Source organism: Halteromyces radiatus (assembly GCF_025201355.1).
Source record: "Halteromyces radiatus strain CBS 162.75 chromosome Unknown BX664scaffold_4, whole genome shotgun sequence".
In the NCBI taxonomy this organism is placed as follows: Eukaryota; Fungi; Mucoromycota; class Mucoromycetes; order Mucorales; family Cunninghamellaceae; genus Halteromyces; species Halteromyces radiatus.
This window is the reverse complement of record NW_026251690.1, coordinates 669,558-684,266: the sequence shown is the minus strand read 5'-3', so window position 1 is coordinate 684,266 and position 14,709 is coordinate 669,558. Positions and strand designations below refer to the sequence as shown.

General features: G+C 32.4%; 5 protein-coding genes across 5 annotated transcripts; 3 read left to right on the top strand and 2 right to left on the bottom strand.

Moving 5' to 3' along the window:
* Positions 1–906: 906 nt before the first annotated feature.
* BX664DRAFT_331734 (uncharacterized protein) lies at positions 907–1,319 on the top strand. The gene is made up of 2 exons (XM_051545195.1): positions 907–1,251; positions 1,275–1,319. Exon 1 carries the CDS (start codon positions 948–950, stop codon positions 1,218–1,220), a length of 273 nt encoding a protein of 90 aa, XP_051399763.1. The 5' UTR covers positions 907–947; the 3' UTR covers positions 1,221–1,251; positions 1,275–1,319.
* A 2,651-nt stretch (positions 1,320–3,970) lies between these two features.
* BX664DRAFT_331729 (uncharacterized protein) lies at positions 3,971–4,379 on the top strand. Its single transcript, XM_051545194.1, has one exon. The coding sequence runs from the start codon at positions 4,028–4,030 to the stop codon at positions 4,301–4,303; it is 276 nt and encodes a 91-aa protein (XP_051399762.1). The 5' UTR covers positions 3,971–4,027; the 3' UTR covers positions 4,304–4,379.
* Positions 4,380–4,710: 331 nt separating this feature from the next.
* BX664DRAFT_358539 (uncharacterized protein) lies at positions 4,711–5,720 on the bottom strand (the record flags this gene model as incomplete). The annotated part of the gene is made up of 2 exons (XM_051548045.1): positions 5,451–5,720; positions 4,711–4,763 (listed from the first exon to the last, which is right to left on the bottom strand). The coding sequence occupies exons 1-2, from the start codon at positions 5,701–5,703 to the stop codon at positions 4,711–4,713; spliced, it is 306 nt and encodes a 101-aa protein (XP_051399761.1). The 5' UTR covers positions 5,704–5,720.
* Positions 5,721–7,846: 2,126 nt separating this feature from the next.
* On the top strand, positions 7,847–9,573 carry BX664DRAFT_296339 (major facilitator superfamily domain-containing protein). Its single transcript, XM_051542195.1, has 2 exons — positions 7,847–8,121; positions 8,210–9,573. The coding sequence occupies exons 1-2, from the start codon at positions 7,903–7,905 to the stop codon at positions 9,539–9,541; spliced, it is 1,551 nt and encodes a 516-aa protein (XP_051399760.1). The 5' UTR covers positions 7,847–7,902; the 3' UTR covers positions 9,542–9,573.
* A 2,774-nt stretch (positions 9,574–12,347) lies between these two features.
* Positions 12,348–12,745, bottom strand: BX664DRAFT_331724 (uncharacterized protein). The gene has a single exon (XM_051545193.1). It carries the CDS (start codon positions 12,689–12,691, stop codon positions 12,416–12,418), a length of 276 nt encoding a protein of 91 aa, XP_051399759.1. The 5' UTR covers positions 12,692–12,745; the 3' UTR covers positions 12,348–12,415.
* Between the last annotated feature and the right edge of the window lie 1,964 nt (positions 12,746–14,709).

Below are 14,709 nucleotides of genomic sequence, written 5' to 3'. Positions count from 1 at the left end.
ACAGTGCCTATTATCCATTCATCCATGCAAGCATCATTCATCAGCTGCCAACACAACCATCCAAGACATAAAAAAAGAAAAAGAAGTATGGAGAATAAAGATGCTTCACTTTCTCAAGGTATTATATAGATGACTATCCCCAATTTAACAGAGCTACTGTAATCATCGTATGATTGGCGTTCAAAGAATAGAAAAAAAAAGATGAAATGAGATGTTGGCTGTGTATTGTCATTGATCAACCTCAAAATAATAATAGTTCTCTTTTTTTCGCACCAAAGGAGAAACAATCCTTTAGTTACCTCGGCCATCATCAATATAGTTGGACAAAAAAAAAAAAAAAAAAGGTGATGATCCATCCAAAAAAAGGAGGAGAGAAGACCTTAAAGTGAGAAGAATAATCCCTGGAACTCAATCATGATTTTCAATTTTGTTCCGCGCGGTAACACTTGCCATATCGAGCGTGGCTGTGCCGAAGTTTAAATTTTTCTGCAAAAAAAAAAAAAAAAAGGTAAATGCAAAATGCATGAACGCATCATCTTTCCACCATGGATGACAATCATGCATGATTTTTAATGATATGATGTAAGGAGAATAAGGAAAGAAATGGATGATAACTATCAAGGATTCATCATTTACAGAGTTGCCTAGATTCCATCATCGCCATCAAAAAAAAAAAAGAAGTTGTCAATAATCGTCAAAGAGGTCAGTGGCTTTGAAGAGTACGTAACATTGCGAATAGATCTATGCCATATACGTACAAGCATTAAAGATATTTCAAAAGAAGAAATGACGATCAGATTTAACTTTAATCTATTCATAGCAACGTCAAATGGATATTTATGGAAAATAAATATTAGAGAGCATTTTTCATTGATTTGATTTTTTCTATATAAACGGAAACCATCATCAAATCAATTCACTCAAAACAAATATAAATCATCATTATCATGAAGAACCTTTCTTTGATTGCTATCTTTGCTCTTGCTGCTACGTCTATGGCTGCTCCTGCCCGACGATCTACTGGCCAAGATTGTGAACAAAGTGATGTTGGTACTTGTAGCAATGATTATCAAGTCACTAAGGATTGCTGTGCTGCTACTCAAGGTAAACCCATCTTCTTCGATGAACTCACTCATGAATGTACGCATCCTTTCGGTGGTCTCAACTGGGACAAGTTTGCTGCTTGCTGTACTTCCCGTGGCACAACTGGTCAATGTTAAATAGTTTAGATGATTCTTTTAAAATAAAGCGTTGTATTATATCAAATAAAAAATTTGTATTATATCAAATAAAAAATTGTACCTTTTTTTGATTTTTTTTATGTTATGCTACAATTATGATTGGTTGTTAATCTTGTTTTAGCCAATCAGGTTTGAGTAAATGGATAGCTCGTCTTCGCTTTAAAACTCCACGTCCTTTTTCATATTTCCATCCTTTTTTTTTTCTTTTCTTTTCCTTTTTTCTTTCTTTGCCCTTAATTCCTTTTATTGTTTGCGATGTCAATAGATTGATTGTTAAAAGTCAACCAGTAGACAATTATTGTTAAGGTAATTCAAAAACAAAATAAATATAACGTAGATACAAACTTAGAGAATGATCTTCCCTATTAATCCTTTTTTTTTTTTCCTTCTTCCTTAGTTATTAGACCCAACCCTATTCTTATCTTGTCTTTATTGGATCTATGATACTTTCTACTATTTGACGGAAACAACTATATTGTAAAAGGAAAAAAACATCGCGGTAAACTGGAATTAAGCTAATCTACTTGTTAAGCTAATCCACTTGTTGTTCTTTTTTTTTGTTTCAAGCAAGATACGTTTCAGTGTCCAAGTAAGAACAGTCATAATCCATGATATCATATTATCTTGGTATGCTGCCTTGTTTCTTTTCATCTGCCTGTTTTTTTTTTTTTTATCTTTGTTTTACTATGGGACTATTAAACTAACCTTTATTTTCTCAACACTTTCTGACTAGATTGGATTATCCTATTGTATCATTTTTTTTATTAGACACTCTTTGAATGAGTATGAATGGACGAGCTTACTGTTGATTAGACTGGATGGATAGATGGATAATGGGATATGGATAATAAGGTCAAGTGGATGGATGAATAGATATATAATAGGATCAATCGGATGATATGGAAAATAGGATCAGTTGGATGGATGCATGGCAGAAATCGACAGGATGGGCTTGCTGTAGCTTAAAATCACTGGCAAGTCAATGGATGCAACGAGATCTTTTTTTCATGGTCCCTTCTTCTGGTTTGGATCGATTTCTCTCTCTCAATTGGTTTTTGTTGTATGGTCTTTTTATTATTAGTTAGTTCTCGTCTTATCATAATATTTTATAGTTTGACCTTAATAAAACAGTTTTATATTTTCCATATGACTATTATTATCATTGTCACTTGTTATTATCACTGCTACCCTATGAAACCATGGAACTATTATTATCACTTTCAATATCATATTATTAAATCAACATCATCATCATCATCATCATCGTCATCATCATCAGCATCATCATCAGCATCATCATCAGCATCATCAAGACAATAGATATCGCAGACTATCACGAGTGTTACTATTCCAGAGAACTGGGATTCGTCTCCGCACCTACCTTGATAAATGTCATGTTAGACAAAACCTTCGCGCGTAGATGAAAAAAAAAAAAAATAATGATCATGATGATGAATTGAAAATAAGGAATAGTTCTATAATCACTTTGTTCCTAATGTACCAATGATTACCATCCACTATTATTAGAATTGTGTAAAGTGGATTTGGGCTTTGAGTTGGGCCCGGTTTACAAAGGAAGAGAAATAATCACTGTTGTGTAAGCTTGTTTGTGACCGATCATGAAAAACAATTCTCCGTCACCACTAGCACATACTAGGTATAGTATTACTTTATTATATGGTACTTTCTCGTTGCTTATTACCGATGATGACCCATCTACTTAAAGTAACAGAGTTTTTGGGAGTGCGCCGATGCAGGTTCCTTAAAGTGGAAAAAATTTACCTAAAAAAGAAATCATATACGTACTTTCTGTTGATATCCTTTCAGAGAGCATATTGAATATTATATGTTCATCATCACAGAGAGATTCATGAAGATCATCCTACTGTCATGATCATAGTTTCGTTCACCGTATAATTATACACCTATTATTTATCTGTCATCACGCCTTAATCACAATTTAATAAAATTGTATTAATCATCATATGATTGGAAACCCCTAAGAGAAAAAAAAATGAAACGGGATGTTAACTTTGTGTACTACTGTTGACCAATCTCGAATTAAAATGAATTTTTTTTTTTCGTACCAGAAGAGATGTAATCCTTTGACTACCTCAGCCCATCTCTAGCGTAGTTGGACAAAAAAAAAAAAAAAAAGGGATAGGATGATCAGTCTAAAGTTGAGAGTTACGAATTCCTGGGTATCATCATGATTTCTATTTTTTTGCTCGCGGTAACACTTGCCATTTTGGGCGTGGCTGTGTCAAAGTTTAATTTTTCTGCAAAAAAAAAAAAAAAAAAAAGTAAATACAAAACGCATGAATGCATCATCTTTCCACCATGGATGACAATCATGCATGATTTTTAATGATATGATGTAAGGAGAATAAGGAAAGAAATGGATGATAACTATCAAGGATTCATCATCTACAGAGTTGCTTAGATTCCATCATCGTCATCAAAAAAAAAAAAAAAAAAGAAGGTGTCAATAATCGTCAAAGAGGTCAGTGGCTTTGAAGAGTACGTAACATTGCGAATAGATCTACGCCATATACGTACAAGCATTAAAGATATTTCAAAAGAGGAAGAAATGACGATCAGATTTAACTTTAATCTATTCATAGCAACGTCAAATGGATATTTATGGAAAACAAATAGTAGGGAGCATTTCCATTAATTTGATTTTTTTTTTCTATATAAATGGAACCATTTTAATCGAATTCACAATCATCAATTCACTCAAATCAATTCATTCAAAACAAATATAAATCATCATCATCATCATCATGAAGAACCTTTCTTTGATTGCTATCTTTGCTCTTATTGCTACTTCTATGGCTGCTCCTTCTCGACGTGACACTGGCAAAGACTGTGAACAAGCCACTGCTGCTACTTGTAGTAATGATTATCAAGTCACTAAAGATTGTTGCGCTGCTACTCAAGGCAGACCTATCTTCTTCAATGAAGCATCTCACGAATGTCAAAATATCTTTGGCAATGGTATCAATTGGGATAAGTTTGCTGCTTGTTGTACTTCCCGTGGAACAACTGGTCAATGTTAAATAGTTTAGATGATTCTTTTAAAATAAAGCGTTGTATTATATCAAATAAAAAATTGTACCTTTTTTTGATTCTTTTTTTTTTATGTTATGCTACAATTATGATTGGTTGTTAATCTTTTTTAGCCAATCAGGTTTGAATAAATTGTCTTTAAAACTCCACGTCCTTTTTCATATTTCCTCTTCTTTTTTTTCTTCTCTTTTCTTTTCCTCTTTTCTTTCTTTGCCCTTAATTCCTTTTATTGTTTGCGATGTCAATAGATTGATTCATAATAGTCATCAAGTAAGACCATTATTGTCAAGGTAAAGCAGAAACAAAATAAATATAACATAAATACAGACTTATCTCTAATTCATATTATCAACTTTGAAATGATATTTATTATTTTTTGTTTTCTTAGTTACTCTGGTCAATGGTTTTCTTGTCTTCCTTCTTTTGGATCTTTGATACCTTCTGCCGGGACTAATGATAACGGTATTGTGAAATGGAAACAACATAGCAATGAATTGAAATTAGACTTAACTATCTTTTTTTTTTTCTTAACAAAGATAACTTTTGGGTCCGGGATACAATAGCCAAAGCCGACGAGGTCTTGTTATATTCTTCTTGGTATGTAATCCTGTTTCTTCTTCTTTATTTTATTTATTTTTGTTATCTTTATTTTCTATATGATTACTGACTAACTGGATGGATAGACGGACAATAGGACCAGCTGAAGGTACGGGCAATAGGATCAATTGGATACAACAAGTGTCCTTCTTTTGATGATCTCATCTTCTGGTTAGGATTGGCTTCTCTCTCTGTAGTACCTATCGTGACGAATCTTTTATTGTTAGTTAGTATTAGTCTTATTAGTATCATGTTTTTTATATTATTCATTAATAAAGTTATATCATATCCCCTTTCATTGTACAAATTATTGTTATTATCTATTCCAATATTCCCAATCATCATCAACATATCTACATATACATATATTAATTATCAATCTACTTGAGGAATTTATCCAAAATTGTTTGACTTGAAAGATAAGTCGTAATTGAAGCATAAAATAAAAACAATCAAAAAAAAAGGTACGCTATTTTATTTAATATAATACACGTTTGATCAAAAGAACTGTATAAACTATTTAACATTGACCAGTTTTACCACGGGAAGTACAACAAGCAGTAAACTTATCCCAGTTGAGACCACCGAAAGGATGTGTACATTTATGGGCCCATTCATCAAAAAAGATAGGTTTACCTTGAGTAGCAGCGCAACAATCCTTAGTAACTTGATAATCATTGCTGCAAGTAGCGGTACTGGCTTGTTGACAAGCATCACCAGTGTCACGTCGAGAGGGAGCAGCCATGGAAGTAGCAACAAGAGCAAAGAGAGCAATCAAGGAAAGGTTCTTCATAATAATTTTTTTTTTTTATTTGAGTGAATTGATGATTATGAATTTATTTTGAAACGATCCCATTTATATAGAAAAATCAAATCAATGGAATTGTCTATTTCGTAAATATTCATCTGACATTGCTATGAATAGAATAAAGTAAAAAACTGACTACCATCTCGTCTTCTTGTGATATCATATTTGGTGCTTGTACATAGATGGAATAGATCTATTCGTAGCGTTACGTCTTCATCAAAGCCATTAGCACTTTATTTCGGTACTTACGCAGGGTCCGCTTTTCCTTTTATTTAGACATCTATTTCTTTTATGATGATAGTATTCACTGAGTTGTATGAATAATCCACCCTGGTTATATCTTCATTGGTTTCTTTACATGTCAATAAGATTGTATTAATTATGATGTGTGCCTTTTTTTTTGTTGCAGAGAAATTCCAATCTTGGTGCTGTCACACCCGAATGGTTAGTGCTACCATAAGCCAAAAAACAGAAAAAAAAAAAAAGATTATTCCCGGTAATGTACTCCTCAAGCTATGGCTTGTTTTTTTTTTTTCTAGGTTTATCATCATCACATTTATTTTTTATTTTTTAATGGATGGCTGAAGCATCTAATGACTAACTTGTTTTACTGGCCATCGCAATGTTGTTGCTATCAGAAATTGTAGCCATTCTATAAAGATAATGATGATGATTTTGATTATTATAAATGTTCCTATAATGATCCAAGACTTATCGTTGCTATGATGATGATGATTATAACGTGATGATTGAGAATACTGAGTGCCCTATAATAACAACAGTGGTAATAACGATGATAAAAACAAAGAACGTATAACTTTATTGCCATAAAAATATCAATACAATATATAAACTGTAATTCTTGTCTAAAGCAGCAAACATCCATCAAAGAATCATTCTAATAAGATCAGATGAGATAGAAGTAGAGACGGGGGGAGTAGAAAAACCAATCAACTGTACATAGTTGACTATGTGCTTCCTTGTCCAATCGATCCAACCAGTTGACCTTTGTGCATTCATCCTGTTGAATCAAAAGGGACGTTTTCACTATTGTACGTCCATTTAATCGTATATTCTATCCATTTAAAAGTGTACAGTAAAAAAAAAAAAAAAATAGAAGAGATGAGTTGAATAAAATGGAGAAACAGAATGAGAGAAAGAGTGCGTGTGTATAGAGAAGAAGGAAAGGGCTTACCATTCCATTAATTGTGACATGTTAAGATATTTATTTTGTAGAGGTAAAAAAGAAAGAGAAAAATTCCCTTTCTGAGGTCAGATTCTTTTTTTTTTTTTCCTTAAATTGAGAGATCCACCCAATGAGATGTCAGAATTCGAATGGGAAGGCAATAAGCATGAAATGATAATATGAAGAACGACATGATGATGAAGGAATGGACGATGACTTCCCTTTTTTTTATATATAATGTTGATTCGATGATGATATTTTATAGCTATGATTAATAGTTTTGATAAAAGATCATCTGATAACTCTTAATTCTTTTCTCAATCTTCCAAAATAGAATGTGAGGTTCTCCTTTTTGTAAAATTTTTCATCTCAGAATCGGTCTTCTTTTGTTGTTTTTCTTAATACATGGGTGGGAAAGAATACATGAAGAAAATAAACAATATTAATGAAGAGAGAGAGAGATCAATGAATGAACTATCAGTAAAGAAAGACTCTCTTTTTGATATATTGAGATTTCTTTATTTTGCAAAAAAAAAAAAAAAAATTCTGTTGATGAGTGATTACAGTTGAAGTTTTTTTTTTTTTTTTAAAAAAAAAAAGAAATCGAGGAAGGGATTCAACTTAAAATATTTTAAATTTCCTTTTTTTTTCATTTTGATCACATATAAAATTTACAGTAATGATAATATTAATAATAATCTTTATAAACTACATAGAATTCATTATTATTTCAATGAATGAAAAAAATATGTTATTTTATATGATTATATACATGTTAAATCAATAAGTAACTATAAACGAGTTCAAGGATTGATGTGACACGATCATGGTGGAATGAATCCCCGTCAACTACCGCTCACAAATCTTCTTTTTTGTTTTTTTTTTTTTACCATTTGATCTGATTATTTTTTTATTTTTATTTTTATTTTTCTTCTTTTCTTCCTCATTCAAAAAAAAAAAAATAATAAAATAAAAAAAAATAATAATAATAAACAATCATGTCTAAAGAAACATATGAAGATACTGAAAAAATACAAGAACCTGATGAAATGAAACTTGAACAAGAAAATCAGGAACAAGGTCATGGTGGTGATACGGCTTTGGCAAATGCACCTTGGAAATTCAAGATTATAGCTCTTTCTACAGCACTTATGTTTCCTGTTGGTTCTCATTTCTCAGCAAGTGCTATTAGTGCAATGAAGGTTACTGTCAAAACGGTAAGACCATAAAAGGCAAGCTGACTTTCTATATATTTCTCACGTCCTTCTTTTTTTTTTTTTTTTTTTTTTTTTTTTTTTTTTTTAGCAATTGAACATTGACAATACGAGATATGGCGTTTTATCTTCAGCTGTAGCTATCATTAATACAATCTTTCCTATCGTAGGTGGTATGTTTATTGATATGTTTGGTTCCATTTGGGGTACTTTGGCCGTCAACTTGATTATTATTGTTGGAAGTCTTTTAACTGCCATTGCTGCCAAATACAAATCGTTTGCTCTCATGGTGGTAGGTCGTGTGGTGTTTGGCATTGGTTCAGGTCTGATTGTGACTATGCAAGAATCGCTTTTGTCTAAATGGTTCCGTACACAACATTTATCTTTTGCCATTGGTCTTCAACTTTCAATCAGTCGTTTATCTACTTTTTTGGGTACGTTGGTGTCGAATCCTATTTCTCAGGCTACAGGTGATTGGGTATGGCCCTTTTGGCTGGCTCTTTTCTTTTGTGTCTTCTCCATCTTGATGAATCTTGTTTATGCTGGTGTGGTGAAGCACTTGCGTGGCCAAGCGACCTTGACGAAATCTGAACTCAATAAACTCAAACAAAAGAAAACATTTCATTGGCGTTCCGTATTCAAGTTCCCTCATATCTTTTGGTTGATTATCTTGATTGAATTTATTTATGCTGCTGTATGGTCTGCTTTCCAAACCATTGCTACTGAATTGGTCCAAGTGCATTTCGGTACAACCAGTGTCTTGGCAGGTTATAAAGCAAGTGCATCTCAAGTCGTTCCTATTGTGGCTACTCCTTTGCTTGGTCTCTTTATGGATTTCTACGGTTTTCGAGTAGTGATTCTTTTGATATCGGCTATATTTTTATTACTATCATCTGGTTTACTTGGTTGGACATATGTGGATGCCGTGGTTGGTATGGTATTCTATTCTATCTCGTTGGCTTTTGGTCCTATTGCTATGATCACATCGATTGGTATGTTACTTCCTTCGGATTATATAGGTACTGGGTTAGGGATCTATAAAAGTTCAAACAACATTGGTACGTCTATCTTGGATATCGTCGTAGGTGTCATCCAGGACAATACTGCAAAACAAGCATATACTGGCGTCATGCTTTTATTTATGGTTTTGGCTGCTATAGGTTTTGTCTTGATCATCGGTTTATGGGCTGTTCAAAAATGGAAATACAACAATCTTTTGGAATGCACAAAAGCTAAACGTTTGGATCGTATGAAGGATATCAATGATAAGGAATTGGAATTGACAAGACAAGGACTCGACGCTTATTCCAACACACCTGTTGTCAAACTCAACTATTTGTATGTTGGTACTTTCCTTTCTGCTCTTTTGGTGGCCTGGGTTTTGTTCTTTGTTTACGCTGTCAATCGTCATATTGCTCTTTAGTCCCTCTCTCTCTCTTTTTTTTTTTTTATTTTATAATTACTATTAGTTCATTTTATTTTATATACCTTCCTACCCTACTTTTTATTTAGCTACATTGTATACACTAGTTTTTATAACTCCCCATTCTCTTTTCAATATTATATCTTTACAATAGACATTATTTTTTTTTTCATCATCATAATAAATGCACTGGCACTCTGCTGGAGCTTTTCTAAATCAAAGAGCTATATGGATTCTTTTTTTTTTTTTTAATAAAGAATGAATTTTGAACACATTCATCTTAATCCAATAGTTAATTACAAACTGAATGATGTACTGAACATATTTTCTTATCTTATAGTCTTGTCATGCTCGTTGCTCAGACGAATTATTAAATATACGCGATCGTGATGATGCTTTCCAGTAACGCTAAATGATCATATCTGCATCACGATGTGTGACATTGAAATAAGTTATGTACTACGATTTCTTAGCTTGAACCATATGCATTCACTTTAGGTACAAGTAAACGAATCGTATCAATGTCATTTTCCTTCCTTGTTCATCAATTGAACAACTCTAAAAATAGCCATAGAAATTAAGAACTAGTTATGCATATACAAGCCATTGAGAACCTTTGTAATTAGTCCCTTTCCCCTCATCTTCATCGCTCTCTCGGGAAATGAATTTTCTATTTCGCTTTCAATCTCGATACCATCGTAATCATCAATCATCATTATGCAGTAGCTATGTTTTCAAGGGAAACAAATGTCTATAAAATCACTCGCATATCGAGCTTTTTTTTTTTTTTTTTTTGCCAGTACATAGTGATTGAACAATGAAAAACGATATAATCATTAGTCTCCTTAGCCATTCTTAAAAAAAAAAAAAAAAAGTGATGATGATGAATCCGGTTGTCAGCAGAAAAAAAAGGGCTTGGTTTGGTGAGAACAATACCAGGATATCACCATTACTTTATTTCTTGGGGCATGGTAACACTGGCCGATCGGGTGTGGCAATATCGAAATTTAAAAATTTCTGCAAGAAAGCTAAATCTGCAGAGTACGTAGATAGAAAAAGCATGAACTTTTTTTCTATTATTTTTATTTTTTTAATTGGTACGATGTAATATTAAAAAAAAAAAAAAAGGTTATAATGAAGAGCCTAGATTTTACCTTCTACACAATATCTAAATGTTGTAAAGATCGGACCCTGCATAAGCATCGAGAATAAGAGGCCAATGACTTGGATGAAAACGTAACATTGCGAATAATGCTAAGCCAATCATGGAATAAACTAATATCAAAAAAAGAATAGACTGTGGTCAGATTTAACTTTTTATAGCGATATCAGATGAATATTTATGGAAAATAGAAAGTAGAACTCATTTCCATTGATTTGATTTTTTCTATATAAAACGAGCCATCTTAAACGAATTCACAATCATCAACTCACTTAAATCAAATAATAAAAAAAAAAAATCATCATCATGAAGAACCTTTTTTTGATTGCTAGCTTTGCTCTTATTGCTACTTCCATGGCTGATACCGGGAAAGACTGTGAACAAGCTACTGCTGCTACTTGTAGTAATGATTATCAAGTCACTAAAGATTGTTGCGCTGCTACTCAAGGCAAACCTATCTTCTTCAATGAAGCATCTCACGAATGTCAAAATATCTTTGGCAACGGTATCAATTGGGATAAGTTTGCTGCTTGCTGTACCTCCCGTGGTAAAACTGGTCAATGTTAAATAGTCTAGTCAAACCTTTATGCACATGCGTGTACTATATCAAATAAACTATTCATACTTCTCTTTGATCCTTTTATGTAATACTCCATTGATGATATCGGAAAAAAAAGAGATATCACTTTATTAAAGAAGAATATAAAAACAGATAAATTGTATATAATGAATAAACACTAAAAAGACCACAACTAACTACCAATAGGATCATCACAATGGGCACCAGATGAGAGAAAAAAAAAAAGGGAATAAAACCAAAAACAGAGATCATTAAAAAAAAAAGAACACTTGTCGTATCCATCCATTCAGTCAATCCTACTGTCCATATCATCCAACTGATCCTATTGACCATATCATCAAGTTGATCCTATTGTCCATTTATCCATCCAGTTGAGCCAAAAGTAAACTATTCTACCTTAATCATTTAAAAAGTGCATAATACTAAAAAAAATCAAAAGGTGTTGAGAAAAGAAAGTTAGTCAGTAATCATATAGAAAATAAAGATAATAAAAATAAATAAAATAAAGAAGAAGAAACAGGATTACATACCAAGAAGAATATAACAAGACGTCGTCGGCTTTGGCTATTCTATGCCAGGTCCAAAAGTTATCTTTGTTAAGAAAAAAAAAAAAAAAAGTAGTTAAGTTTAATTGCAATTCATTGCTATGTTGTTCCCATTTCACAATACCGTTATCATTAGTCCCAGCAGAAAGTATCAAAGATCCAAAAGAAGGAAGACAAGAAGACCATTGACCAGAGTAACTAAGAAAAAACAAAAATAATAAATATCATTCCAATATATGAATTAGAGATAAGTCTATATTTATGTTATATTTATTTTGTTTCTGATTTACCTTGACAATAATGGTCTTACTTGATGACTATTATGAATCAATCTATTAATAATATAAACGGTAAAGGGAAATAAGGGTCAAAAGAAAAGAGAAAAAGAAAAGAGAAGAAAAAAAAAAAAGAGGAAATATGAAAAAGGACGTGGAGTTTTAAAGACAATTTATTCAAACCTGATTGGCTAAAAAAGATTAACAACCAATCATAATTGTAGCATAACATAAAAAAAAAGAATCAAAAAAAGGTACAATTTTTTATTTGATATAATACAACGCTTATTTTAAAAGAATCATCTAAACTATTTAACATTGACCAGTTTTACCACGGGAAGTACAACAAGCAGCAAACTTATCCCAATTGATACCGTTGCCAAAGATATTTTGACATTCGTGAGATGCTTCATTGAAGAAGATAGGTCTGCCTTGAGTAGCAGCGCAACAATCTTTAGTGACTTGATAATCATTGCTACAAGTAGCAGCAGTGGCTTGTTCACAGTCTTGACCAGTAGATCGTCGAGAAGGAGCAGCCATAGAAGTAGCAATAAGAGCAAAGATAGCAATCAAAGAAAGGTTCTTCATGATGATGATGATGATTTATATTTGTTTTGAATGAATTGATTTGAGTGAATTGATGATTGTGGATTCTTTCAAGATGGTTCCATTTATATAGAAAATATCAAATCAATGGAAATACTCTCTACTGTTTATTTTCCATAAATATCCATTTAACATTGCTATGAATAGATTAAAGTTAAATCTGATCGTAATTTCTACTTCTTTTGAAATATCTTTAATGCTTGTACGTATATGGCGTAGATCTATTCGCAATGTTACGTGCTCTTCAAAGCCACTCACTGAGCCCTTTGACGATTATTGACAACTTCTTTTTTTTTTTTTGATGACGATGATGGAATCTATGCAACTCTGTAAATGATGAATCCTTGATAGTTATCATCCATTCTTTCCTTATTCTTCTTACATCATATCATTAAAAATCATGCATGCTTGTCATCCATGGTGGAAAGATGATGCATTCATGCGTTTGTATTTACTTTTTTTTTTTTTGCAGAAAAATTAAACTTTCACACAGCCACGCCCAAAATGGCAAGTGTTACCGCGAGCAACAAAATGGAAATCATGATGATACCCAGGAATTCGTAACTCTCAGCTTTAGACTGATCATCCTATCCTCTTTTTTTTTTTTTGGTCCAACTACGCTAGAGATGGGCTGAGGTAGTCAAAGGATTACATCTCTTCTGTACGAAAAAAAAAATTACCTTTTAATTCGAGATTGGTCAACAGTAGTACACAAAGTTAATATCCCAGAGGTTTCCAATCATATGATGATTAATACAGTTTTATTAAATTGTCATTAAAGCGTGATGACGGATAAATAATATGTGGATAATTATATGGTGAACGAAACTATGATCATGGCAGTAGGATGATCTTCATGAATCTCTCTGTGATGATGAATATATAATATTCAATAAGCTCGCTCTCCTAAAGGATATCAATAGAAAGTACGTATATGGTTTCTTTTTTAGGTAAATTTTTTCCACTTTAAGGAACCTGCATCGGCGCACTCCCAAAAAAAATCTGTTACTTTAAGTAGATGGGTCATCATCGGTAATAAACAACGAGAAAGTACCATATAATAAAATAATACTATACCTAGTATGTACTAGTGGTGACGGAAAATTGCTTTTCATGATCGGTCACAAACGAACTTACACAACAGTGATTATTTCTCTTTGTCTGTAAATTGGGTCCAACTCAAAGCCCAAATCCACTTTACACAATTCTAATAATAGTGGATGGTAATCATTGGTACATTAGGAACAAAGTGATTATAGAACTATTCCTTATTTTCAATTCATCATCATGATCATTATTTTTTTTTTTCATCTACGCGCAAAGGTTTTGTCCAACATGACATTTATCAAGGTAAGTGCGGAGACGAATCCCAGTTCTCTGGCATAGTAACACTCGTGATAGCCTGCGATATCTATTGTCTTGATGATGATGATGATGATGATGATGATGATGATGTTGACTTAATAATATGATATTAAAGTGATGATAATAGTTCCATGACTACATAGGGTAGCAGTGATAATAACAAGTGACAATGATGATAATAGTCATGGAAAATATAAAACTGTTTTATTAAGGTCAAACTATAAAATATTATGAAGATGGTAGATAATATAATATATAGGCACTAATAAGACGAGAACTAATTAATAATAAAAAGACCATCACAACAAAAACCAATTAAGAGAGAGAGAGAGAGAGAGAGAAGTCGATCCAAACCAGAAGAAGGGACCATGAAAAAAAGATCTCGTTGCATCCATTGACTTGCCAGTGATGTTAAGCTACAGCAAGCCCATCCTGTCGATTTCTGCCATGCATCCATCCAACTGATCCTATTTTCCATATCATCCGATTGATCCTATTATATATCTATTCATCCATCCATTGACCTTGTTATTATCCATATCCCATTATCCATCTATCCATCCAGTCTAATCAACAGTAAGCTCGTCCATTCATACTCATTCAAAGAGTGTCTAATAAAAAAAATGGTACAATAG